The sequence below is a fragment of the Rhinatrema bivittatum genome, chromosome 3, assembly GCF_901001135.1.
Source record: "Rhinatrema bivittatum chromosome 3, aRhiBiv1.1, whole genome shotgun sequence".
In the NCBI taxonomy this organism is placed as follows: Eukaryota; Metazoa; Chordata; class Amphibia; order Gymnophiona; family Rhinatrematidae; genus Rhinatrema; species Rhinatrema bivittatum.
This window is the reverse complement of record NC_042617.1, coordinates 192232482-192260469: the sequence shown is the minus strand read 5'-3', so window position 1 is coordinate 192260469 and position 27988 is coordinate 192232482. Positions and strand designations below refer to the sequence as shown.

Genomic DNA, 27988 nt, shown 5'->3' with positions numbered 1-27988 from the left:
TCCTGCTACGGCCCCAGGTGTGACGGCAACAGCATTGCCACACACCCAGACGTTTCACGTTTCCTGAAAGGAGTCAAACACATTCGCCCGCCACTGAAATGGCCAGTGCCCCTGTGGAACCTCAACCTAGTTTTGGACTTCCTAGCGGGACCTGCCTTCAGACCCCTCTGAGGCCTGTCCCTCCGTTTGTTAACCTTGAAGATGGTGTTCTTGCTGGCCATATGCTCAGCACGCCGCATCTCAGAGCTACAAGCGCTGTCCTGCCGCGATCCGTTTCTCAGGATCACCCCAGGGGCTATCCATCTTCGCATGGTTCTTTCCTTCTTACCCAAAGTAGTCTCACACTTCCACCTCAACCAAACCATATCCTTGCCAACCATAGAAGCGTTGAAGAAATCGGAAGCAGGTCGAATACTGCGTCATCTCGACATCGGCAGGCTGCTGTCCAGATACCTGGAAATGTCGGAAACAGTACGAAAGACGGACCACCTGTTCGTCCTTCACAGTGGGAAGCGGCAAGGAGAAGCGGCCTCACGGGCGACTATTGCTCGCTGGATCAAAGAAGTTATCAAGGCGGCCTACGTAGAAGCGGGAAAACCACCACCTCTACGAGTCAAGGCTCACCCTACCAGAGCACAAGCGGCCTCCTGGGCAGAAACTAGGATGCTGTCGCCTGCAGTGATATGTAAAGCGGTAACGTGGTCCTCCATCCATACCTTCTCCAGATTCTACCGTCTGGACGTCCAGGCCAGGGAGGACACAGCATTTGCAAGGGCAATCCTAAACGTACCTCGGGCAGCCTCCCACCCAGTCCGGGAGTTGCTTTTGTACATCCCATTTGTCTTGAGTCCATCTGCTACACGCTAGGAAATGGAGAAATTACTTACCTGATAATCTCGTTTTCCTTAGTGTAGGCAGATGGACTCAGCATCCTGCCCGGCTGCCGATATACATGGGGTTTCACCGATTCAAGGTAAGCCATGTTTTCTTACATAGGGCATCCACCCTGCCGGGTGTCGACGCCTTCCGATTGAGAACACTGGCGGTCTCCAGCTACGGTCAATCGGTCAGGTTAATCATGTTCAGTTAATCAATCGGTCAGTCACACATATATCCATAATGCTTTTGCAAGGAAGATTAGTGAGCGTCTGCACTTCCTGCAGGGGTATATGTACTACGTGCTGACGTCAGTTCCATCTCCAACTGCTAGCACGAGCACACTATACCCATTTGTCTTGAGTCCATCTGCCTACACTAAGGAAAACGAGATTATCAGGTAAGTAATCTCTCCATTTTTCTTCATCAGCCTCTAGATGTTCCTTCCCTCCACCTCTGAGTCTCACAATACCATTTTAGCACTTCCTTCTATCACTATCATCTTTAAAAAAAAAAAAAAAAAAAAAAAAAGTCCTTCCATTTTACTATATTTCCAGTTTTTTCTTCCATTTGCATCTTTGCATTCCTGACTATGCTAGCTTTTCAAGATATTGTCTCCTCATGTATTTTTATAGATGCTAACATTTTTTGCTTACCTTTTTGGCTGCTACTTTAGAAAACCATAATGGCCTCTTTCTTTTATTTTCACAGCAAAAAAGTTAGTTACCCTTACAATATCTCATTTCAGTTTTCCCCACTGCTCTTCTACTTCCTTTAGATTTTTCCCATGTCGCTAATGACTCTTTGAGGTATTCTACTTTAACAGACTTTACCTAAAGTCTAGGACCCTCATCTTTGAATGAACCTTTATCACTGGTCCTCTGATACTGAGTTACACCATCTAGTAATCATTAGACCTCAGATGATCATCCACTACAATATACGAAATACTGTCTCCATTGGTGAGCACCATGTCTGGTATCACCCCCTCTAGTGTAGGTTCCATTACCAGTTGATGGAACAGTCTCTCTGAAAATAATCCAGGATGTCGTTGCTTCTAGACAACACTGCAGCCAGTGGCGTACTGAAGGTCTGTGGTGTCAGGAGGGTGGGCCAATGCATTTGTACACCTCCTTCATGCTCCCCACGCCTATCCTTCTTGTATTAATATTTAAGGTTACAGAAAGTCATACTAATACAAAACCCAGAAAAGAAATTAACTGGCAGACTGTTGTGAACAGCCTATGAGGTGAAAACTTTTGTATGCCAGAATTAGTTTTTGGGCCCAGTGGCCTGGCAGCTAGAAAACTTGGTGGGGCTATAATCCCTGGTAGCCCACCTCATTCCAATGCCTATCCCCTCCCCTTCCTCCCAGGCTAAGCCCAGCAGCACTGTACTCCCCTATCCCAATACACAAGCCAAAACAATTCCCTGAGGCACAGAAAGACACTTTCCTCACTTCTGTTGAACTCCACCGCATGAGTAGTAACCCTACCAGCAGGAGGCTGCTTCCCAGTGGCATAGCAAGAACAGAATTTTTTTTCAGGGGGAACCCAAGGTTAACATGGGTGGTCAGTAGGTATCTTATCAATTAAATAATGTCTTAAAGTTCACCTGACTGGTTTTCTTAGTAGTGTGCAACAACAATCATGCATAGAAACATAGAAATGACGGCAGAAGAAGACCGATCGGTCCATCCAGTCTGCCCAGCAAGCTTCACACTTCTTTTTTCTCATACTTATCTGTTTTTTCTCATACTTATCTGTTTCTCTTGGCTCTTAGTAACCTTAGGTTACTAAGAGTGACACTTTAATTAAATTATTTCAAGCATTTAGCAATATTAAAAATCGTATGTATTAATTTATTTTAGTTTATAAATATACAATATCATGTAAAAATTAAACGCAACATAAACAGATCCAATCATGTAATAAAACAAATATATTTTTATGAATCCTCTTTGCAAAAATGCAGAGAATATAACTACAATAAAACAGCAATAATCATAAGATATGCAATGCGTGCAAAACAGGATAATTATATCCCAACGTGCAAAAAAATATTCAAATTCTTGTCACCTCAGTAACAGGAAAACAAACTCTCTCCACTTGCAAACACATTATGAACTAACACAAACCCCTACTATGAACTCACCTAAATTTTTGCCAAAAGTATCTCAATTTCATTTAGATCAATCTTTCCGAAGCCTCATACAATTAAAGCTGAGCGTATACTTCATCTGCTGAGCTGAAGGAGAGCATTATTATTCTACTTAAAGAACTAAACTTTTCAGAAAATCAATACAGATCGTTGTATCTCATTGTCAAGTTACTAGAGGATTACCCAGTAAAGAAGCAATCTTTGTTTGCATGGTTTGGTTCTCTGTTTTTCCTTTTGTAATGCAAAATATGGGTGGAATATCTTGACAAAAGTTAAAGTTCACTAACTTAGATCAACATCTGTCAATAGCTCATCTCCATTCTGATTCCATTCAAGACATTTGTTCCTCCATGCTTTTACAAAACACTAGCGGAGGACTTTTGGCCAAGCAGTTTTCAAAAATCTTTTCAGCTGATCAAATTTTTCTCCACTTTCTTAAATGGTTGCAGGAGAGACCTGTCAGTAAATACAGGTGAATACTGAAACCCTTAGCTAGGGAATTCCGATGTGTTGCTGAATTTGTCCTGCTTATCCACAGAGAAAGCTTACCTGTAATTTGGTCTTTGTGGACAGTAGGACAAACCAACCACAGAATCCACCCTCCTCCCATGGAGAAGGTTTGTTAGGTAATAGACTGAGGGGGGCTTGTACGTGGCAGCTGTGTAGGAACTTCTCTGCATGCTCAGAGCAGGATTTTGAGTCTTCTGAACTGTGGAGAGAGCACATTCCATGTCTGTGCAATCAGTGATGTCACCCATAACTGGTTTGTCCTCTTGTCCATAGTGAACACCCAGTGCAGTAAGCAATTTTTGCTTTCATAACATTCAGTTGGAAATGAAAAAAAAAATACCATTGAGAGAATTTCTTTCTTTCCAATATTTTAAAATTGAGACAGTTTTGTGTTGAGATTTTTTTTATATTTCTCCCGATTAACCACTTCCACAGTTATGAATCTAAATAAATGAGTGCTTTGCTCATCCTTTTAATATAATGCTATGAGGAAATCACTCTATGTGACCATGGAAAGACTAGCTATAGAGTGGGCTCAGGAAATGAGATTTTTCAAACAAGGGAGGAATGAGAATGACACTAATTAAAGGCTTGTATTTTATTCCAAAGATGTATATATGAAAGTAAAAAAGAAACTATGCCTGAGAGTCAGTCTGAAGCAGGGAACAATAAAGCCAATAAATACACAAATGGATATTTTAAGTAATTTAGTTAGCACTGCTGTGTTTTAAACTGCCAGCAATCTAGTTATCCTGCTGATTTGCTGCAGGTTGCCATGACTCCATCGAAGTCCATGGGTACAGATTGCTGACTGCCTTAATAGCTCACAGGATGCTAGAGATATTTCTAGTTTACCAGCATTGCGATTTCCGATTTGATGCATGTTGCTCTATACAGTTGTGTGCAAAGGTTTAGGCACCCTGGTCAAATTGAATCTTTTAATAAATCTCTAACTGAATAAAAGCTGGAGCAATCTCTGCATGGTACAACGTTAAACACAAAATCTTTCTGCAATTTTTAATGCAAAATTACTTTTAGCTGACTTTAATAGATTGAAAATTAAAAAATGAATATGGCATGTTCAAATATTTGCACATTTCCAGTTGATTCATTATTATTATTTTTTTAAGTTATTAATAGGGCCCAAAAAGTTGATTGAATCATTAGGCCATCAATCAGATGATAAAATTCCACGCTTGAACAAACTCTCATGACTCTTCTAACCTCTCAAGTTATGATTGTTGTGTGTACTTTCAAGAACCATCAGCAAAAGTAGATTAAATAATCCAGAAGTTAATGGTGGAGTAACTAATCCAGGAATAGAAAAATGTGAGTGTCATTCAGTCATTAAATCAGAAATCTGCTTTTGATTTTGTGAAAGATGTACCCTACTGGCTTCTCATTTTTCTAAATTGCTACCTTTATTATGTAAAAACGTTAGAGAACAGCATTGGAACAAAAAGCAATATATAAATAACATACAGTGGAAAATATCAATACATATGAAAACTACACACACAAATAGGTTTTAGTAAGTGAGAAACAGTGCAATGAATGCATAAAACAAATGAATTGAACATACATGGGTATAAAAAAAAATTAAAACCGCAACATGGCCATGTTTTGGCGTATTTGCCTGCATCAGGGGTACTACTACTACTGTACACATACTAAAACAGACATATTCCAGAGCAAGATTCACAACAGCTAATGGACTGGATTTTCTAAGGTCGCAGACCTTAGAAAATCCGGTGGTGGCGGGGGGCGGGCCTGCAACAGCTGGCAGCAATCGCACCACTGCGGTGCACTGGCTGCCGGCTTTCACACCGAATAACTACACAATAAAAGGTGTAGTTACTCGGCGTGAAACTGGTGGCGATAAAGGTCCTTACCTTTCGCCGCCAGCTTTTGAAAATGACCCCCTATGTCACAAAGGGGAAAGAACAAGGCAAACAGCTGTCTGTATAATCTGTGGTCCCTGTCAGGAGGTTTCCCACATGTACAAATGAAGAGCTACTACTCATGTGTTGTATCTACAAATCCAACTCCAATATACCGGTGGCTATCAAGTGACCTCTCACATATACAAGAAAAGGCAGCAGCTCTTTGTATCATTGTTTCACTGAATCCAGCTTAAATGCATCAGTGGCTTGGTTTGCTCACAGCCCAAATTACTTTGACTCAATAGTTTAATTCAGTCTGCTGTCTTGGCAAAACAGACAAGAGAGACCCCTTTCGGAAAGATGCAGTATAACAGTTCCCCCTTCCCGGTGCAATCTCCTAGAAGCACTCAAATGTTTCTTTTATGAAAAATCCATAGAATCAGCATGGAAAATGACTTTAGAAATATTTTCCAAATGTAGAATTTTTCAGCATAGTAGTAAGTTCTGTGAGAGGAGAAAGTTTGTAGGATAATCACTCCTTGTTAAGCATTCATTAATAGAAAATTTCAATAGTACTAACTCCCAGTATGTCCTTGTGCAAATCTGTTGCAATGCATTTCTGAAGCCATGCCTCTGTATGCTTCCTCAATTTGTTTTGTTCATTTAAATGCATTTAATTTATTTTCTTTGACTGGATAACTAGGGAATTAGATGAGGGAAAGGGAATAGATGTGATGTTCGCTGATTTCAGTAAGGTCTTTGACACTGTTCCAAATAAGAGACTCATTAGCAAGCTGGGTTGGGTCCTAGGGTGAGTTACAGGCCAAGAATGATGGTAAATTGAATTTATACCAAGGAAAAGGAAAGTTACAGAAGAATGCCACAAGGATCGGTATTGGGTGTAGTCTGTTCAACATGTTTAAATATGACATTGCAGGAAGGGCTAATAAGGGACATTTTGTCATTGTATAGATATTAAAATCTGCAATGGGGTGGCCATCTCAGATAGTTAAAAATTGTGGCCAAGGGTTTGGCGAGATTTCAAGTAAAAAAAAAAATGCAGAATCATTAAAATGCAGTCCAAGAGAAGTTCAAGAACAGTACATAATTGGGGAAGGAATTACTGTTGTGCATCAAACAGAAGGATCTGGGGTGATCATATACTGTATGATTTCAAGTTTACTCAACACTCTTGAAGAGTTATGTAATCGGATAGGGTTATGTAGGTCAATTGGAGCAAGTTGATGGATGGTTTTGTATATGATGGAAATGGACTTGTAGATGATTCTGAAGTGAATTGGCAACCAATGGAGGTTTTTTAGGATTGGAGTGATGTGGTCTCTTCTCCTGGTGTTTGTCAGTATTCGAGCTGCCGCATTTTGTACCATCTGAAGCGGTTTGGTGAAGGAGGAAGGGAGACCCAGTAAGATGAAATTACAATAATCTAACTTTGAGAAAATAATTGCTTGTAGAATCGTTCTGAAATCTTGAGCATGGAATAGAGGTCTTATCCTTTTCAGCACTTGGAGTTTGTGGAAACAGTCTTTGGTAGTCCTGTTGATAGTAGCTTTCAAGTTCAGGCGATTGTCAATTATAACTCCTAGGTCTCTCACTTGTGTGGTTGGTGGAATGGCTGGATGTATAGAGGTGATGATACTATTCTCTGGAGAGATGAGCAGGAGTTCGGTCTTGGAGAAATTTAATACTAGGTTTAGGCTGGTGAGGAGGCGTTTGATGTCTTGGAGGCAGTTTTCCCAGTGATCAAGTGTTTTCGAGTAGGTATCTTTAATGGGGATCAAGATCTGGATATCATCCGCGTAGAGGAAATGTTTTAGATTGAGGTCGGTGAGAAGCTGGCATAATGGTAAAAGGTAGATGTTAAAGAGCGTAGGAGACAGGGAGGAACCTTGTGGGACTCCTACGGACGAGTCATAGCGTGATGATTCTTTGCTCTGGATCTTGACTTGTATCCTCTATTGCTGAGAGAGGTTGTAAACCATGTGAGTGCGGTGCCTGAAATTCCTATGGAAGCCAACTGGTTTATGAGGATGGAGTGGTTGACAGTGTCGAAAACTGCCGAAAGGTCCAGTAGGATCAGTAAGAAGGATTGCCCTTTGTCGAGACCCATGATGAGGTAGTCAGTCAGGGAAATGAGGAGGGATTCAGTGCTTAATGCTTTGCGGAACCCGTATTGGGATGGGAATAAGAGTTTGTTGTCTTCAATGTAGTCCGAAAGTTGAGTGTTCACTAATTTTTCCATAATCTTAGCTATGAAGGGAAGGTTGGTGATCGGGCAGTAGTTATTAGGGTCTTTAGGGTCCAAATTTGGTTTCTTAAGGAGTGGTTTGAGGGAAGCCAATTTGAGGTCATCTGGGTAGGATCCTTGGGATAAAGAGCAATTTATGATGTAGCTAAAACTTATCATAGTAAAATAGTACCAGACTAGTTGACAACACATAAGGACCATTTGGCCTGGCTAGTCTGCCCAGTTGTTTCTGGTTCTTTACCATTCTGGATAGAAAAGCAAATAACTCCCCATACTAAGCCCTCCTATGTGATATTAGAGTAACTACGGTAGTTATGCCAGTCTCCAAGGTTGTAATGAGAATCTAAACTTTGTGCTCCTAAATTTGTTTTTTTTTTTTAACATTTAGGACATTCTTACATGTGTTCCTATGCAGAATTTATCAAATATTCAGCAACTAATGATGATCGGTCAGCTGCTGGTGGACAAAAAACTGCTGCGATAACAAATTACCCCAGGGTAGATGATTTCATACTTTCACACACATTTCATGCCATATAACTCCAAGTTTATTGCTTCTTTGCTGTCCTTTGCACACATTGTCAATGACATATGGAAATTGTAACACCTCTTTTATAGTACCTTGAGTTATATATTAATATGCTCAATCTGTTAATAACACCTCACTTTTAAACAAACCAAGTCTCTATATCCATCACTTAATACAATTTCTGTTTTAAGCAAATGGCAGAATTGTTTTAAAAAGATGCGAAAACATGCCTAATTGAGATTCACCATCTTTTCATGCCTTATTTCTGTACAGTTTTTTACATAATTCCTTTTTATTCCACTTATATTTCAAAAAGCATATTAAAGGGAAATATACAAAAATGAACTATACATACAGTTCATTGCCTTCCAAGAAAGATTCCTTTTTGATGGCAGGGTCTGTATATGGTTGAATAATGTTGGTTATTAAATTTATAGAATGTTGTATGTACCAGACACTAGATAAAATCTGTTATGCAGAACTGTGTGTATATTCTTGAAATATAGGAGATACCCACAAATGAATACTCAGTTGGTAGTGACTTGGATATGCTATCTGCAAAAGCTAAATAATTTTAAAAGTGAAAATTTATTGCTTTTAGAATTGCTTGTGCTAATATTCTCTGTTTTTCTTGAAGAAAATTGTCCTGGTTTTCCAAACCTAGGTGTTTTGTGTGGTGGCTAGCTTGATTAATTGAATTAGCAGAGGAAGTTGGTCTCTTCAAAAGGGAATTGTCACCTACCCCCATTCCTGTTTTGTTTTTGTTTTTTTTTATATAGAATTTTACAGGAAGTGGTAACATCTTTCTAAAACATTGCACAATTAAATTAAGTGATGATCTAAAGGATTTTACTATTGAACATAGTAAAAGGAATTGACACAATGACAATTGTTCAGTGGGGTTCTACCCCTAGACTATTCATTTCTATTTAAGAGCCTGCTATGAGGAGCAGTATCAAAAGTTTTGTCAAGATGCAAGTACACTGCATGCAGTGCCTGCCATCAATCTAATTCTCTGGTCACCCAGTCAAAGAAATTGATCATATTTGGCTGACACAATCTCTCTGGTAAAACCATGGCACCTCGGATCCCACAACATGTTGGATTTAAGAGGCTTTGCTGTCCTTTTCTTAAGAAGTGTCTCCATTAATTTTCTCACCACTGAGATCAGACTAATCAACCTCTAATTTCCTACCGTGTAGCAGATGGACTCAAAACAAGTGGGGTATAGTGTGCTCGTGCTAGCAGTTGGAGACGGATCTGACGTCAGCACGGGTACATATACCCCCACAGGAAGTGAAGCAATTCAGTAATTTCCGTCTCCAAAGCAGTTTGGAGCTCCTTCACGCTTGCTGAGCGTTCTTCCAAATTTTAACCTTGAAGATGGTGTTCCTGCTGGCTGTTTGCTCTGCGCGCCGTGTCTCCGAGCTACAAGCACTGTCTTGCCGTGATCCGTTTCTCCGAATCACGCCAGAAGTCATCCATCTTCGCACAGTTCCTTCCTTCTTACCCAAAGTAGTATCAACTTCCACCTCAACCAAACCATCTCTTTACCTACCACAGACGGTTTGAAGAAGTCAGAAGAAGGTCGAGTTCTACGCCATCTCGACGTAGGCAGGCTACTGCCCAGATACCTGGAAGTGTCCGAAGCAATACGACAGACGGACCATCTGTTCATTCTACATAGCGGGAAGAAGCAAGGGGAAGCGGCCTCAAGGGCAACTATCGCCCGCTGGGTCAAAGAAGTTATCAAGGCAGCCTACGTAGACGCGGGGAAACCACCGCCTCTACAGGTCAAGGCCCACTCTACCAGAGCGCAAGCGGCCTCTTGGGCAGAAATGAGGATGCTGTCGCCTGCTGAGATATGTAAAGCGGCAACGTGGTCCTCCCTCCATACCTTCTCCAGATTTTACTGTCTGGATGTCCAGGCCAGGGAGGACACAGCATTTGCGAGGGCAATCCTACACGGACCTTGGGCAGCCTCCCGCCCAGTCCAGGAGTAGCTTTTGTACATCCCACTTGTTTTGAGTCCATCTGCTACACGCTAGGAAATGTAGAGATTACTTACCTGATAATCTCGTTTTCCTTAGTGTATGCAGATGGACTCAGCATCCCGCCTGGCTGCCAATATTCACGGGATTTCACAGGCTCAAGGTAAGCCATGTTTTACTACATAGGGCATCCACCCTGCCGGGTGTCGACGTCTTCCGGTTGAGAATCCTGGCGGTCTCCAGCTACCATCAACCGGTCAGGGTAATCCTGTGTAATTAATCGATCGGTCAGCACTCATATAGCTATGACAGCTTTGCAAGGAAGATTACTGAATTGCTTCACTTCCTGTGGGGGTATATGTACCCGTGCTGACGTCAGATCCATCTCCAACTGCTAGCACGAGCACACTATACCCCACTTGTTTTGAGTCCATCTGCATACACTAAGGAAAACGAGATTATCAGGTAAGTAATCTCTACATTTCCAACCTCTTCCCTATTACCCATTTAATAAAATATAACATTGCCCTCCTTCAGTTCAACAGAGCCATTCCAGTCTCCAAAAATTTATTGAACAGCTACTTCAGCAAACCTACAGGAACCCCTCTGTCTTCCTTAATTTATTTTTTATTTATTTAGAGCTTTTCTATACCGGCATTCATGATACAATCACATCATTCTGGTTTACAGTTAACAGGGGGTGTAAAAAGCCTTGAACATTTAACAAGTGAAGAGGAGCAAAAAATTTACAATAAAACAAGGGTGCTAGAACTAGGGGAAGGAGAAGACAAAGCTAGAGTAACAACAGTAGGATGAGCAATTATTTACATTGTGCTGAAAGTCACTCAATAGTTATTGTGGTGCTTCAGTTAGGTTCGGGAAAGGCTTGTTTAAACAGCCAAGTCTTAAGCCTTTTTCTGAATGTTAGTAAGCATGGTTCCTGTCTGAGATCAGGGGGAATGGCATTCCATATAGATGGTCCCGCTGTAGAGAAGGCCTGGTCTCTGAATGCTAGATGATGTGTAGATTTGGTTTGGGGGACAGGCAGTGATCCTCTTTAGGCTTCTCTGATGGGTCTGGATGAGGTATGTAGTCTGAGCGGGATTTGAAGATTAAGAGTGGCTTGATGATGGATTTATGGATGATGGTGATGGACTTGTGAAGAATTCTGAAATGTATTGGCAGCCAGTGTAAATTTTTAAGGATGGGAGAGATGTGGTCTCTTCTAGTGTTTGTCAGGATTCTGGCTGTCTCGTTTTGGAGCATCTGAAGAGGTTTGATGGAGGAGGAAGGGAGACCTAGCAAGATAGAGTTACAATAGTCTATCTTGGAGAAAATTACGGCTTGGAGGACAGTTCTGAAGTCTTGAAAGTGAAGGAGTGGTTTGATTCTTTTTAGTACCTGCAGTTTGTAAAAGCAGTCCTTGGTTGTGTGGTTGATGAATGGGTTTTTAAGTTCAGGTGGTTGTCGATTAATACTCCTAGGTCTCTTGCTTGGGTGACGAATATATTAGATGGTGCACTTTGTGTGGTATTACTATTTTCCGGGGAGATGAGGAGGTCTTAGCTGAATTTAGTATTAGGTTTAAACTAGCGAGGAGACGGTTAATCTCTCGGAGGCAATTTTCCCAGTGCTCAATTTTCCCAGTGCTCGAGTGTTTTGGTAATGGATTCTTTGATGGGGATCAAGATTTGCACGTCGTCTGCGTATTGGAAGTGTTTTAGTTTAAGGTTGGTTAATATCCTGAGATGTATTCCATCTGGTCCCATGGCTTTGTTTTTCTAGTTCCATGCAAACCCTCTCTTTCATAAATGGTATATCATCTACCTCTCTATTATAAATTATCTTGCCAACAATCAGTGGTCCATCTCCAGTTTCTTCTTCCAATAATTAAACATGTTTAGAATTTTTGCTTTTTTTCCTTTTTATTGTCCCTTTTCATACATTTCTCCTCTTCTCTGTATTATAATCCTACCACTGTTGCCTATTTTCCTTTCCTTGACAAACCTTGTCTCTTCACCTTGCTTTACCACTACTGTCTCTTTTGTTTTCCCCACTTGTGCCTTTTGCCTTCCTGATTACTTTCTGTCCCTCTTTCAAATTTACCAGATATTCTTCTATATGCTACCCTGACATCCTTTATATGCCTTGAATGCAATTTTTTCCCTTATTTTTTAAAGTCACTTCTTTTGAAAACCATATTGGTCTTTTTCCTCTTATTTTTATTTATTTTCTTAATATAAAGATGTTGCTCTTTCAATAGCTCCTTTTAGTTTAGCTCATTATTGTTCTAGTTTATCTGCATTTTTGTGCCTTACCAACATCCCCCATTAGAAATTTTCCCACTTTACTAAATTTGGTATTTTTAAAATCCAGGATATTTATATGATTCCTCTCTGTCTTGGCCATTATATCAAACCATAACATCTGATGATCATTTGTGGGTGCTTACCCGCACACTAGAAACACTTTCTCCATAACTGTGATAATTCACTTAGTTTTGCTTTAGTTCCTGCCCTTCAAAAGGCAGGAAAATCTCTAGAGTTCCTCTAATAGGGGTCTATGGGAGAATTAGAAATAGCATGCTGCTAAGAAGGATGCCAGGAAGAACTATAAATTCCAGATGTCTTGGGAGTATGAAGCTAGGATAATTTGAGTAGGCAGGTATGACAGGGTGTAGCAACCCACTCCTGCAGTAATAGGCTAGCACCTGTATAAAACGAGTGCTGCCAGTAATGGAGGAGGAGGAGGGATACACAGGAAGACAGCAACCCAGACAGCACAGCTACAGAGATTAAGCTCTCGGTACCATAGAGGTATCTCATCCCAAGAGCTTGGTGAAATGGAGGAAGAATCAGAGGACCCAGATCCAGAAAAAGGATTTAACAAGCAATCCATAAGATTAAGTGAAGTCTTCCTTATTTTTGTTGGAAAGAAAGCTGATATCTGTAAGCTTAAGGACTGTGCTTTTTTTTCTTGGTGAGCAATAAGTAAAAGAAAAGACTTTCTTGAAGTCCTGTGAGAACTAGATAGAATACAGAGTTGCCATACAGAGCTTCAGGTGTTTGTGGGTTGTTTTTCCTTTGGTCAGTTTATTAGTGCAGAGGTAAAATGCTGTATGTTTACTAAGAGGCAGGATCTGTTGCAGTTTAAGTGAGAAGTAAACAGTGGTCCAAGATAAGTACTCATTAACAAAATAAAGCAGAGAGAGAAGCCCAGTAGGGGTCAAGCATTGTTGGTTATAGCTGCCTTGGGAGGAGCTTAACTAAGAGTAAGGGGACTGCAAGAGATACAGAAACCCTAACTGAAAATCAGCTGTTTGGGTTCAGCCTGGAGAGTGGGATTGCTATGGCATGATGGAATACTACAACTGGTGTTCCACTGCAAAGTGTATTATGATTTCTGTCTTGAGAACTGTGTTCCTGCCTCTCTGCAAAAAGATGTTTCTTCTGTTGAAATGTAAAGGTGCTTATGTGCAAAACTCCTACCAATAAAAAGTTGCTGTTATTGAAAGCCCTGCTGTGTTTTCACTTTTCAAAAGAAGGAATATGGAAAAAATGACTGTGTAAATAGAGGGACTGAGACAATGCAGCTTCTGGGAGCTGAAGCCAAACATTGGGCATGATAGTTTAAAGGGAATGAAATTACTAGAGAGGAAATCTCAGCCATGCTGAATGTCTCTTAAAATCACAGTAAAGGGGTTTAAAGTAACATTTGGAGCCTGAAGCCAGGTTGCTAATGGAGCTAGGGCAAGTATTCTAGACTGCTGGGGCATTTCTATAATTCTCAGAGAGATTGAGATGAGATAAAATGGTCAGTCTGTGTGGGAATAAGGATGCATACTAAAGGGACGGTTCTGCTGGCTAATGCTGAAGAAAGAGGAGGTGCTGAGTGTTCTTCTCGTAAGAGTAGTTGAAGTGACTCCATGGTTAGCCTTGAGCACAGCTAGCCCATGTTTTAGGTTGGGATCATGAGCAGTGTGTCTCTTAAGTAAAGCATCCTTAATCCATATTCTTTTCTTTTGGTAAATACTTAACTACCTGTCCATGCTGTCACAGGGTCAGCCTTCTCTTAAGGATTACTCTGCAACTTTAAGTTCCATAATACTCCAGCATTCATCCCAAGACACCTGCCTCATTCAGTAACTGCCTAGTCCAGAATTACCTCTTTCCTCATAGATTCCACTACTATTTGTCTGATAGAAAAACCCTCGAAAGGAGTCCATGATCTCTGTACTTCTAACCAATTCCACAGGCAGGATAGTCCAATCTACATCCAGCAGGATAAAATCTCCCACCACCATCATCTCCCCCTTTATTATAGAAACAAAGAAATGACGGCAGAAGACCACCAAACGGCCCATCCAGTCTGCCCAGCAAGCTTCACACTTTTTTTTTCTCTCATACTTTTCTGTTACTCTTGGCTCTTAGTAATCTTTTGGTTCTATTTCCCTTCCACTCCCACCATTAATGCAGAGAGCAATGTTGGAGCTGCATCTAAGTGAAATATCTAGCTTAATTAGTTAGGGGTAGTAATCACTGCAATAAGCAAGCTACACCCATGCTTATTTGTTTACCCAGACTATGTAATTCAGTCCTTGTTGGTTGTTGTCTGTATATAGATCCACTTTTCTTCATTCCCCCTGCTGTTGAAGTAGAGAGCTATGCTGAATATGCATTGGAAGTGAAGTATCAGACTTTCCCCCCTGCCATTGAAGCAGAGAACTATGTTGGATATGCATTGAAAGTGAAGTATCAGGCTTATTTGGTTTGGGGTAGTAACCGCCGTAACAAGCAAGCTACTCCCTACTTTTTTGTGAATGCAAAACCTTTTTTCCACATTCATTCACACGTCCTCTAGACTTTATAGATCCACAGTGTTTATCCCACGCCCCTTTGAAGTCCTTCACAGTTCTGGTCTTCACTACTTCCTCCGGAAGGGCATTCCAGGCATCCACCACCCTCTCCGTGAAGAAATACTTCTTGACATTGGTTCTGAGTCTTCCTCCCTGGAAAATTTGAAACAAATCACAGTGATTTTGGATTATGTAAAAGGGCAGATTGGCTAACTAAAGAGTAGCAAATTGCCTGGACTGGATGGTTTACATCCCAAAGTTCTAAAAGAGCTAAAAAATGAAATTGCAGATCTATTTGTTTTATTAATTTACCTATTCATATATATTTCCCATGCAAATACCAGAACTATAATTACAATCATCTATTGTACTGGAAGATTGGAGGGTTGCCAATGTGATGCCTATCTATAAATAGGGCTCCAGGGTGATCTGAGAAACTATAGACCAGTGAGCCTGACTTAATTGCATGCAAAAATCATTGAAACTATTCTAAAGAACAAAATCAACACAACATATAGAAAGACATGGTTTAATGGGACACAGCCAGCATGGATTTTCACAAGGGAAGTCTTGCCTCACAAATCAGCTATATATTTTGAAGGGGGTAAATAAACATGTGGATAAAGGTGAGCTGGTGGATATAGTGTATTTGGATTTTCAGAAGGTGTTTGACAAAGCCCATGAGAGACTCCTGAGAAAAAGTGTCATGGGATAGGAGGCAATGTACTATTGTAGATTGTAAACTGGTTAAAAGATAGGAAACAGAGTAGGACTAAATAGTTTTCTCAGTAGAGAAAAGTAAACAGTGGACTGGATCAGGGATCTGTACTTGGACCAGTGCTTTTTGATATATATATAGATAGATAGATATAGATAGATATATGATCTGGAAAAGGGTACAAAGAGTGATGTGATTATTGTTTGCAGATGACACAAAATTATTCTGAGTAGTTAAATCAGAGGTGGATTGTGAAAATTTGCGGAAGGACCTTATGAGTCATGGAAACTGGGCATCCAAATGACTGATGAAACTGAATGTAGACATGTACAAAGTGATTCACATGGGGAACAGTAACCACACTGTAGATACATGATGTTAGGTTCCCTATTAGGTTACCACCCAGGAAAAGGATTTGGGCATCATTGTGGAAAATACTTTGAAATCATTGGTTCAGTGTGAGGAGGTGATCAAAAAAGCAAACAAAATTAGGAATTATTAGGAAAGTACTGGAGAATAAAACAGAGAATATTATAAGCTTTGAGACTTGAGCTAACACAACCTAACATTGCTGCAGATCAAAATGGCCGGCCAGAACTTACGACCTAGTGATGTGATGGTGGGGGTCTGCAAGGTATACTATCCACCCCAGTCAGGTCAATGCCAACTTGCTAGCACATCTGGTAGCCCCCCCATCAGTTGACTTATAGTGACTTTAATTTATCTTTGTCTTTAATTTGGCCTTGTAGCCATTGTGACTCTTGTAACTCTGGTATGGGCTAGTAGCTATAACTCAGACTAAGATACCAGACCTACTTGGCATGGGGAATACTAGAGAGGGGATTGTATACTGTATACCTTTTAATTTGCTATCATTTGGAGTTATTTTATTGTCTAAATAAAATTTTGGCCTATTCCCACTATCTATATTTGTCTTATCACGTTTTTGGGCCTGGCAATGTAGTACTAATATAAGGATCCGTGTTATATATTTTTATAGTGTTTTCCTTTATAGATAGAGGGTTCCCTCCTGCTCATTTGGGCTTCTAAATCAATTGTAACTGTCCTCTGAGTTACAGCATCATGAGCCTTTATTCCAAAAACCCTGGGGATTTTTTTTTGTCTGTTTTATATCCCATTGTGGACCATTGGGAAACAGCCAGAAGAACAAAAGGGTCAAACTCCAACTGGTTCCACATAAACAATAGTTTATTTGCGAACAAGGAAAAGTACAACCTAAAAGCTGCTTATTTCAGCAGTCTCTTGTCTCAATCAAAAATAGTCCGATATAAGTAGTCCTTGCAAAGGTTGTCTTCCTTCCTTCTCCCTGAGGACTCTCTAACCCTTCTGGGCCTTGATATCTTAGTCCTGTAGTGAGGGGAGCCTCCCTTGGCCCAGAATCCCTTGCGGGGTTGGTTCTCAAGGAGGACTGGCCCAGATAGCAAATGGCTGGTCCGGTGTTCTGAGGGAGTTTCCTATATATACCCTCTCATACCTCTCCCAAATCACTTAAGCTTCATTCATTGCAGCAACAGTCCTTCATGGGGGTGGGGCACCAGAGCTCCTTCGGAACCCATTAGTCATGCCCCCCCCCCCCCCCCCCCCGACTTCCACTCCAGCATTGCTATCTGAGTAAATGCTGCATTTATGTAACTAAACTTATGCACCAATTTATAGATGCCTTTTAAAACAAAATAATTTCATGCACAGTGAACCAGAAGCTAAATATACTTTAGTCATATAAAATATTTCTTATTCATTAGTGTTTTCCCTGAGATTAGTCAGATATGAGCTGTCACTCAGCCATGAATATTATGATTGAATCAGTTGCAAAAAGAGAGTCTACAAAAATAACTTCAAAATTCTACAACAGCAAGCTATGGGCAAAATGATGAGCCCTGCACTACAGGGGGGTGGGGGTGGGGGCAAAGCAGGGGGCGGTTGGGCGATAGCCTGCAGCCGGCCGCTCCACGGAGGTGCGATTCTGCCTGCTGCAATGTGGCTGGCTGCAGGCTATCGCGGGCATAGCGCCACCGTAAAAGGTGGTGCTATTCCCCACGGTGCTACCGCTGATTATCATAATTCCCTCCCTAACTCTGCCTCAACTCCTCCCCTCCCCCTAATTTAAATCTTACCACCGCGATAAGGCTCTTGTCACGTGCAATAAGGCCCTAAGCATGCGATAAGGGCCTATCACGGCTTGGAAAATAACCCCCTATATTAGCAATAAAGATTGTACATTTCAAAGATGCTTCAGGGCATCTTTGTCAGTTATCAAACTACTACTTTCTCTGTCCACCTATCAAAATACTGTCTTTCCACTAATGAGCACAATTCAGTGCATGGTAGTTGAATTAAGATCCTACACTATCAAAAGCTGCCCTTGAATAATGTGTAGATCAAATGGTGTTATATGATCTGATGAGGAGAAGGACAAAACTGGTCCAAGGAATAATATCTTATAAGCAGTTATGCTCTGACTGGCAGCAGGAATATATCCTTAGCAAGCAGACTGGATAGGTCATATGATCAACTTTTCACTAGGATTCACTCATCTCCTTCATTCTGTTGTTTTGATCCTTGACTGTATTTGTTTTGTATCCCCTGCTGCCCTGGCTCAAATATTTAATCCTACCGATCTATGAGTACTGTTGCATGGTCTCTAGACACGTAACTTCATCTTAGCCCTATTGATGTATGGCTCTTTTTTACTCTGGTAAATTATTCAGTAATTCTGCACCTTGCTTACTCCGATAGTGCAGTGAGTAGAAAAATCCTTGAAATAAATAGCTCACCCATGACAGGGAATGCTAAAACTACTGTTGTGCTTCATATAAAGCTAATTGAAGCAAAATTTTACCAAATGCAAGTTAAGCATTCAGCAAAATGTATATATTAAAAGATTTTCTTTTTTTTTTTTTTTTGCTGTTAGTTGTCTTATGTATTGCAAAATATTACAGCATCAAATGCTTTTACATGTTTGTGAAGCATTTACTAATGTAAAGTAATGTTTTGGCACATGATCTGCAATGGAATTTAACAGTGAGTAAAAATTAAGCACAGTATTTCAGAGAATATGAATTTTTTTTTTTAAAGCTAATATATGGGGTTATTGCATCTATTCCTGTTGAAGTCTCATAAAAATGTTTACAAGGGTTCTGCACTACCTCTCAATGTGTTCCATTTGATATTGTATGCAAATACTGATCCAAATCTTTATTTGCAGAAAACCAATGACTATACATAATTCATACCTCTGTATAACTTTGCATTTATCCAATATTTTGCTTCTGTTTTGCATATGGGTTTTAGTCAGGGTTCTCTGGTTACCCGTTCATGTTATTTTCTTGTAGTTGGCTAAAGGTGTGACTTTAGGAAGGAGTTTCTTTACCTATTTATAGGGGGGGGGTGTTATTTCATTCATCTTTATTTCAGTCCTCTGCTTCTGCCAGTGCTGACTTCATGCTGTTGCTATTGCTACATAGTTCTGTAATGCTGTAAGACATATGCAGTGCTGTATAGGTTTACATAAGTGATCGTCTCTGCTTCATGGAGCTTGCAAGCTAATTAAGACATTTCAGAGAATTTATTACTACAGTAAAAATGGTTAAAATTGATAAGACTGTGATTAGAAAAGTTTTTAAGATTTGAAAAGTCTCAAAAAGGTGGCTTTTAGGTGGAATTTCAATATGGCCAAAGGAAAGGGATATGATGCATCACCCAAGGGAGGCTGTTCCAAGATAGAAGTGCAAATGCTGGAATTAACGATGGGAGGCCGTGATGGAGATGGAAAAAGGTAATGCTGCAGAGTATAGCAACTTGTAGGTGGATAGGAGAAGCTTGAGCTATATGCTGAAGCAGGGGGATAGCCAATAGTGTAACTTGCAATTAGTGGTTATAAGCAGGCATGGCATTTACAGGGAGGCAAACAGGGCTATTACGTAGGGTCCTAACACTATAAACATCTGGCCCATAGATTAAGCACAGTGCTCTCCAGAATGGGATTTGCTGGGGAGCAGCTCATTGACCAGATGCCTTTGGCAGACAGTGGCAGGAGGACATAGAATCAGTGTGAGGCCTGTTGGCTGTTGCACGCTGACGCCCTGTAATGATCCTCCCCCCCCCCCCCCCCACTACCGTATAGTCCTGGGGGAATTCTGCGCTACTGCAGAGTACAGAATCTATGCAGAATTCCTCCCTACCCCCCACCCCTGCACAGAATTGCCAAATTCTGTGCAGAAAATGGCAGAGGAGACCCCGGCATGCCATGAACTGAGCATGCATAGCTTGCAGCAAAGATAAAGGCCCCAGCATACTGTGAACAGAGCACGCTGTTCACGGTGAAGATGAAGGCCCCGGTGAGATGTTTGTGGCGAAAATGAGGGCCCTGGTGAGAGAGTGTAGAGATGTGTGGGGGGGGAGGGGATGTAAAGAGAGGGCAGGGGAGTGTGAGGAAAGGGGAGGGGTGTGGGGGAGGGGGAGATATGTGAGAGAGACCAGGGGGGTAAGTAGGGGGGTGTGAGAGAGAGCACGGGGGATACTTGAGTATGGGTACCAGAGAGAGGGAGCCTATATGAGGAGATTGTGAAGGAGTATGTATGTGTGTGATAGATTGGGAGCTCGTGTGCATGAAAAAGGGGATCATGTGTATGTGAGGGTGCTAGCCTGTGTGAAGGGATTGTGTAGGTGTGAGACAGAGCCTCTATGAAGGGTTGTATAAGAGAGAGTCATAGATAGCCTGTGTGAGGGTATATGCGTGAGCGAGAAAGGGAGATTGTGTGGATGTATATGCAAGAGAGAGGGACCCTATATGAGAGGATATGTGTGTGCGAGAGAGTCTTTGCCTTCCTTAGCAATACAATGCATCTAAGTGGCCAATGCTTATGCTGTTTACTGTTTTCTTCATTCGGATACCTTTTCCATTTTTTTGAAAGATGTTCTTTTGGCTAGCATAGTCTCTCCCACCTCACCTTTTAACCATGACAGTAATTGTTTAGCCTATGATTAGAGTTAATGTGTTGATTTCAGGTACTGTGTACTTGTCATTCAGGAGGGTACCCATTTTATTGGTAGCATCAACTACACATAAGGCAATGTCTGGCACTTACATATCCCAGAGATTGCACATAATACATTGGCTCCTAAATTTTTCCTCCTGTTTTCCCTTCCCACCACTGTCTTCCCAATCCCTTCCGCACTATGATCTTTTTTTATCTATCTTTTCCTCTGCTTAGTGATATTGCACCCAAGATCCTCCTTCCTGTCCCTTTCACCCCTTTGCTCCCTGTTTTTTTTTCTCTATTTGCTCTTTATTCCATTCTCCCCTTCTCTTGCCTCTCTTTGCTATCTCCCCATTTTCAAATTTTTTCTACCTCTCCCTTCCCCTGCTTTGTTCTGTCTCGATTGCAGGAGTGCTCATAACCAAATGAGAAGGGGTATGAACAGCTGAGAAAAGCCCTTTCTGCTGCCAATATGTCCATTTGCAGTGTAGCACTAGGATTGTTATAGTTCCAGCAAGTCCCTCACCAGTTTTGAATTTCCCATTGCCATAACTGGGAATACAAAAACATGATGGCAGAAAAAGATCATAAGGTCAATATTCAAAAGCCATTTAGACAGATAATTGAAAAGTGTCTCCTAGTCAGGGTTTTCGGCAATTCGGGTAAGTTTCCTTTTGCAGTCGACTCCCCATGTTGGCGGTGCAACTTGTCCATCGGCCATCGATACCCTCCTGCTGTCGTCTTCATCCGACATGGCCACATTCCATTTTTGGCGATGCCCCGGTGCCCAAGGGTCATGTACATCACAGATCCGCATGAGTTTTGTCCTCTGCCTGGGAGCATCGCATTACGTCTGGGGATGCTGTTTATGCGCTCAGATGACCCTGAAGGGAGACCAGCATCAACTCGACAAGATTGGAGCAGCTCTTTGGGTTGAAGAAATCCGAGCCTGCAGTATCTGCATAGTAGGACCAAGGAGCCTCACTGATGGACACCGAGCCATCGACATCGGTGGGACTGTCTGTTTCATCAATGTCATCAGCAGATAGGGGCACAAGAGACCAACCATGATCTCTCTCCTTCAGGCCAAGGACATCTGGATCCTTGGCATCAGCCTCTGCACTGGGGAAAGACCTGGCCATGCATCTATGCATGGTGCTGGGAACGGGGATGAACCAGCTTTGCCACGATGCCCCCAAAGTGACCCTGTGGCAAGGAGTGTAATCTTCCATTGGTGCACAGGGTCGATCCTGATGCCAATCACCAATCCACCTTGAGGGTCCAAAGATCTGACCACCCCCTTCCTCCCAGTCTGTGTTAGTATCGGCAATGTTTGAGGAGGAGCTGGAGCGCTGAGTATTCCTAGTGGTGGACCTGGTGCTGCAAGGCTTCAGTCTGTGGCACCGATGTCAGCAGACCCGGTGCCGCCCAACCTCGTACTGCTTCTGGAGAAGTTCAATGTGCTCATTCGTGCATTACTGACCCAGCTGGCATTTGTTCCCGAGACAGCATCAGTGCCCTGTCGGGCACCGATGCCTCCCCCTAACAATATGGTGGTCATCACTGATTGTGAGGGAGGAGGAAGCTCTGCCAAGGCCTGCCCCATCCAGTTTTACTGGTGCCTGCACCTCTGGATGAACGGCTGAGAACATAGGGACCCATCCTCTGTTGCTTACAGTGAGGATGAGGAATCCTATGACCTTTGGGGGATAACGTTTGAGTCCTCAGAGGGGTCTCCCTTCAAATCCTTCTCCAGAGGAGCAAAGGAGTCTCCACCTAAGGATTTAACCTTTGCAGGTTTTGCAAGGGTGATGGCAGAAATCATACTTTTTCAGTTATTAATGGAGGATGATGCCAGGCACAAAATGCTCAAGCTCCTCCAGTTTGTAGAGCCTCCTAAGGATAATCTGGCAGTCCCAGTACATGAGATCCTTGAGTTGCTGCTGTTGATATGGGAACACCTCCTCACAGTGCCTCCCATTAATAAGGTAGACAGGGTCTATCTCATCCAGAAGGCTGCTGGATTCAATAAGTGTTAGCTGCCCCCACCAATTGGTACCCTGGTCGAAGCGCTCTCCAACTTATTCCTCGGTATGCCCAGGGAAGGACCATAGAGCGATGAACAAGGTAGAATTTCAAGGTGCCATGCTTTATTGCCTTTAATGCTACCTACCAGCTCTACATGAGCCATTACTCGTGGTACATCTGGAAGTAGGTGCAGGAGGTGACTGAGCAGCTGCCTCAACAGCAGCAGGACACGTTCATGTCGCTGGTGTATAAGGGCCTGGAGTGCAGAAAGCACAAGGTCTAATCAACCTACAATATTTTTGAGACTGCATCAAGAGTCTCTGCAGTGGGATCAGCACCCAAAGAATGACATGGCTGCGGGCCTCGGTTCTCTGTCAAACATACAGGAATGACTTGCTGAAGTGCCATGTACTGGGAAGAATCTCTTCAGAGAGAAGGCTCCAGCACCCCTAACTTTGGGACCACCATGAAAACCCTCCAATAAGTCTCTGCTTGCACTCCAGACCTGCCCTCTTCTTCTAGGATGTCGGCAAGACAGGGGCCAAGGAAGTCTTTCACCAAAGGAAGTGCTATCCTTCGCCCCCTCATTCCTGTCAAAACCACCAGGGCTCCTGCAGCCATCCCAGGCAGCAGAGAGCCCCTAAACCCCAGCTGGCTCCTCAGTCAACTCCAGGGTAGGGGGTTTGACTCGAAGCATATGCTAGTTGCCCATACCTTAATGATGGACCATCTGGTCAGGGGCAGGCTGCAGTTCTTTGTGAACCAGTAGCCTAGTATAACCTTGGACCAGTGGGTTCTGTCCATCGTCTGACAAGGGTACCAATTGAATTGATTGGGTTTCCTGCCAAATTGTCCTCCATGCCCATCTTGGTGGCTTGTAATCAAGTTCTATTAGCAGAGCTCTCCTCCCTCTCAATGGCCAGAGCTGTCGTGCCCATACCACCAGGGCAAAGATGGTGTGGATTCTACTACAGGTATTTCCTGATTCCAAAGAGGACAGGAGGAATCTGTCCCATCCTAGACCTGAGGGCCTTGAACAAGTTTCAAAGAAAAGTTCAACATGGTTTCCCTGGGCACCTTGATTCCCCCTCCTTTTACAAAAAGGGGACTATCTATACTCCCTCAACCTAAAGGACGCATACACTTATATCGAGACCTTCCCCAGTTACAGGAAGTATCTCCGATTTGTGGTGGGAAAACAGCACTTCCAGTATTGGGTGTTGCCATTTGGGCTCGCGTCAGCCCCATGGGTCTTCACAAAATGCCTGGCCTTAATGATGGTGGCGCACCTCTGCAGGCTGGGAGTGCATAGCCGATTGGCTGGTCAAGAGCATGTCTCAGGGAGGAGCTGCCAAGTCCATGCACTTCTTTCCAGGCGTTGGTGTCACTGGGATCTGTCTTCAACTACCCAAAGTCCTATCTCAGTCCGTCAATTCAGTTGGGCTTCATAAAGCCCTGCTAGACACAGCTCAGGCCAAGGCTTTCCTATCTCGCTAGAGGGCCATCACCTTGACGACCACCAAGGCAGAGATCCAACAGGGCCAGCAGGTGTCTGCCTGGAACATGTTGAGGCTGTTGGGCATATGGCTACAATAGTCAATGTCTCTCCCTTGGCATGTTTACACATGGAGGAGCACAATGGACTCTGAGGTCACAGTAGTGCCAGGCCTCTGAAAGCCTCTAGGATTGCATCCAAGTCACCCTGTCTTTCCGGGACTCATTGTCCTGGTGGCGGGTACTTTCAAATCTGGAATGGTGGATCTCTTTTTGAAGTCCCCCTACCCAAATTGTCCTAACAAGAGATGTATCTGTGTAAATGGGCTCAACACCCAGGGTCTCTGGTCTGCTCAGGAATGATCTTCTCAAATCCAATTCCTGAAGCTTCGGGCGATCAGGTACGCGCTATTGGTTTTCAGAAATCGGCTGTCCAACAAAGTTCCTGATCCAAACAGACAACCAGGTAGCCATGTGGTACGTCAACAAGCAGGGAGGCTCGGGTTCATACCTCCTGTGTTAGGAAGTGGTCCAGAACTGATCGAGGAACTTGTCCCAGGGGATGGTACTGAGAGCCATGTACCAGGCCGAGATGGCGATCGTGGTAACAGGCTGAGTCAAGCCTTCAGTGATTCCTGCCTCTGTTGTGCTCCCTGTACAGGTCAGTTTTCTAACCAGCCTTGAATGCCCATGCCAGTCATTGGGGAAGGGGTTTTCTGTATACTTATCCTCCGATTTCCTTAGTGGCGGAGACTCGCTTGAAGCTTCATGAGGAAAGGGGGACTATGATTTTCATAGTCCCTTATTGGCCGAGGCAGGTCTGGTTCACACCTCTACCGGAGTTGTCCACCAAAGAACGATTAGTCTAGGGACTTCCTCAGATCTCATCATGCAAGATCAAGGCAGGTTGCAGCATCCAAATCTCCAGGCCCTGTCGCTCACAGCCTGAATGTTGAGAGGTTAATCCTGAGCTGCTTGATCTTTCAGAGGATGTGTCTCTGGTCCTGGTGGCTTCTAAGAAGCCTTAAACTAGAAAGTCCTATAGACTGAAGTGGAGGAGGTTTTTCATGTGTTGTGAGCAGAAGGCCCTAGATCTTATCCCACACAAAAACTGCTTAACTACCTTCTACACCAATTGGAACTGGCTTAAAGACCAAATCCGTTAAAGTTCATCTTAGTGTAATTGGCTCATACCACTAGGATATAGATGGTACACCCATCTCTGTACAGCCTATAGTTGTATGATTCATGTGGGGCATGCTTCATTTGAAGCCTCCCGTAAAGCCGACTGCTGTGTCTTGGGACCTCAGTATGGTAGTAACTCATCTGATGAAAGCTCCTTTTGAGCTGCTGTGCACTTGTGACCTGAAGTACCTGAATTGGAAGTCATATTTTGGTGGCGGTCACTTCAGCGCACAAGGTCAGTGAGCTCCAGGCCTTAGTGGCTTATCCACCTTACACTGTTTTATGACAGGGTGGTCTTGCCTAAGGTGGTAACGAACTTTCATCTTAACCAGTCAATTGTCCTGCTAACATTCTTTAGCCAGCCCCATTCGCACCAAGGCGAACGAGCACTGCACTGTTTGGACAGCAAGAGAGCCTTAACCTTCTATCTGGTGCAGATAGAAGCCCATAGACAGCCAACCTGACTCTTTCTTTTTTTTGATAAGAATAAGTTGGGCGTTGCCATTGCCAAACAGACACTATCTAATTGGCTAGTAGATTACATCTCCGATTATGCCCCGGCGGGACTACGTCTTGGGGGTCATGGCAAGGCTCATTCTGTCAGAGTCATGGCAGTGTCTGTGGCCCACTGCAAGCAGTTCCTGTGGATGAGACATGCATCATGGAATTCTCTCCATACATTCACAACTCCTTACTGTCTGGATAGGGATGGCTGGTGCTGAACCTGTAGAACCTAACTTTCCATCTGTTTGGGTTCAGGCTGTCTCCCCCTTTGTTACTAACAGCACTGGTGATGTTGTGCCGGTTGGGTGTCTGTTGGTCCCCTTTTGTGTTGGGAAGCAGCCTGTAGCTAGGGATTTACCCATGTGTGAGGGTTATCATTCTGCTTGTCCTCAGAGAAAGCAGAGTTGTTTACCTGTAACAGGTGTTCTCGGAGGACAGCAGGATGTTAGTCCTCAAGAAACCCGCCCACCCCCCTGCGAAGTTGGGTTTCTCTTTTTTATATATATTTTTTTTATTTTAATTATAATTTTGTTACAAGACTGGAGAGGGGACCCCATGTGGACATGTGATATAGGGCATGCTAGGCATGCTCAAGGTTCCTAGTTAAAGTTCTGGAAACTTTGACATAAGTTTTCCGCATTGGGACTCCATCTGATGATGTCACACAAGTGTGAGGACTAACATCCTGCTGTCCTCTGAGAACATCTGTTACAGGTAAGCAACTCTGCTTTACAGTTTGAAAAGAATAGTTTACCTTAGTGTTTACTAAGTCAAGGGTAAGATGTTGTTAAATCTGCCAACCTACCACGGAGAACTAAAATGTCACCATCCTTCTGATGCACAGTAAATGTATTTGATGTTAAGTATTTCTTCAAGTCAGGTTTCTGACTGCAGGGCTGTACAAAAAAAAAAATCATCTGCTAGTGCATTTGCTCTAACTCCCAAGATATTTGAATGGATAGGAAGCATTTAATTTTGTTTTGAAATTGAAATTCCCCATAAATACAGCTAAAAAAAATCAGATTCATTTAAAAGTTAACATGAGAAAATATTCTGTTTCAGGAAAGCAGATAAAGGATGGAAGGAAACCAGAACCTTGCAAGCCTATTCTTAAAGTGGAATACAAAACAGCTAGATCTGGGTAAGGTTTGATTCTTACTGTTATTTAATTTTGTTCTTTAACAGATGGTATGCTGGGTAAAAACAAAATTAGGTAGATCGATTTATACAGATCCAAATTCTTGCCATTGTCAGGTAAATGGTGTTTTAGTGCGCATATTTTTCTGTATGTGCCAATGTTACAAGCAGTAAAAATTACAGAAATATCATCAACATGAAGATTATACACAATGCTGTAGACATAGTAGAGAGGCCATTGTTTCATAGCTTTACTGATGTTTACTTATTGGTGAAAACCTGTCAATCTGAGAGGGACAGAAGCGTCCCTATCATGGGCTATGATAGAAAAGCTCTGTGCCAAATTCAGGGATTTTCCCATGGGTGAGATGTCATCAAATTGATATCCATGATCAATATTGTCTGTCTTTATGTGTAATGTTTACATCTTAGTGGCTTGTTAGAACCCTGTTGACAGCTCAAGTTTCAGTAATCAGGTCTACATGTTTTTATTTATTATTTGCATTACATTAGGGCTAACAGTATAAGTCATTTAGACCTTATAGCTGTGAACCTAGAACAAGGATGGCAAATTCTGTACTTCAAGCACCACAAACCAATCTGGTTTTCAGGATTTCCACAATCAATATTCATGAGATACACATTCATGCATTTGGTACTGGTTTATTTTTATTTTTTCATTACCCAGAAAATCGGAGCTCTGCTCCATTAAGGACCAGAGTATCAGTGATCCAAGGACCTTACATTTCTTGTCTCCTCTCTACATTTTACTGTGTGCGCCATTGATAAAATCATTTAGCCTTCCTGTGTTTTGACTTTAGGTTGTAAACTCACTTGGGCAGAAACATTAAG

At 42.4% G+C, this 27988-nt stretch overlaps 1 protein-coding gene across 4 annotated transcripts in view; it reads left to right on the top strand.

Moving 5' to 3' along the window:
- STXBP5 (syntaxin binding protein 5) overlaps positions 1-27988 on the top strand; it is a 1098992-nt gene that overhangs the window by 568872 nt on the left and 502132 nt on the right. For all 4 annotated transcript variants that reach the window (XM_029594044.1, XM_029594043.1, XM_029594042.1 and 1 more), the window contains exon 9: positions 27062-27140. In XM_029594044.1, coding sequence (XP_029449904.1) covers positions 27062-27140 — 79 coding nt within the window. The remainder of the gene's footprint in view (positions 1-27061; positions 27141-27988) is intronic.